A 236-nucleotide genomic window follows, 5' to 3' on the forward strand; every position below is an offset into this window, starting at 1 on the left:
TACCATCTCTCTCTCCACTGCGGATGGGAGAGATTCCCTTTCTACCTCAACTACCATCTCTCTCTCCACTGGGGATGGGAGAGACTCCCTTTCTACCATCTCTCTCTCCACTGGAGATGAGAGAGACTCTCTTTCTACCTGAACTACCATCTCTCTCTCCACCGGGGTTGGGAGAGATTCCCTTTCTACCTCAACTACCATCTCTCTCTCCACCGGGGTTGGGAGAGATTCCCTTT

At 51.7% G+C, this 236-nt stretch overlaps 1 protein-coding gene across 2 annotated transcripts in view; it reads right to left on the reverse strand.

Annotated features, from left to right (window-relative positions):
* AKAP12 (A-kinase anchoring protein 12) overlaps positions 1–236 on the reverse strand; it is a 28,811-nt gene that overhangs the window by 4,578 nt on the left and 23,997 nt on the right. Inside the window, exon 4 of one of the 2 annotated variants that reach the window (XM_023517965.1) lies at positions 33–212. The exons of the other annotated variant lie outside the window; for it this stretch is intronic. Coding sequence (XP_023373733.1) covers positions 33–212 — 180 coding nt within the window. The remainder of the gene's footprint in view (positions 1–32; positions 213–236) is intronic. 2 annotated transcript variants of the gene reach the window in all.

This window comes from Otolemur garnettii, unplaced genomic scaffold, assembly GCF_000181295.1.
Source record: "Otolemur garnettii isolate 467f Iridium unplaced genomic scaffold, OtoGar3 scaffold00126, whole genome shotgun sequence".
NCBI classification, from domain to species: domain Eukaryota; kingdom Metazoa; phylum Chordata; class Mammalia; order Primates; family Galagidae; genus Otolemur; species Otolemur garnettii.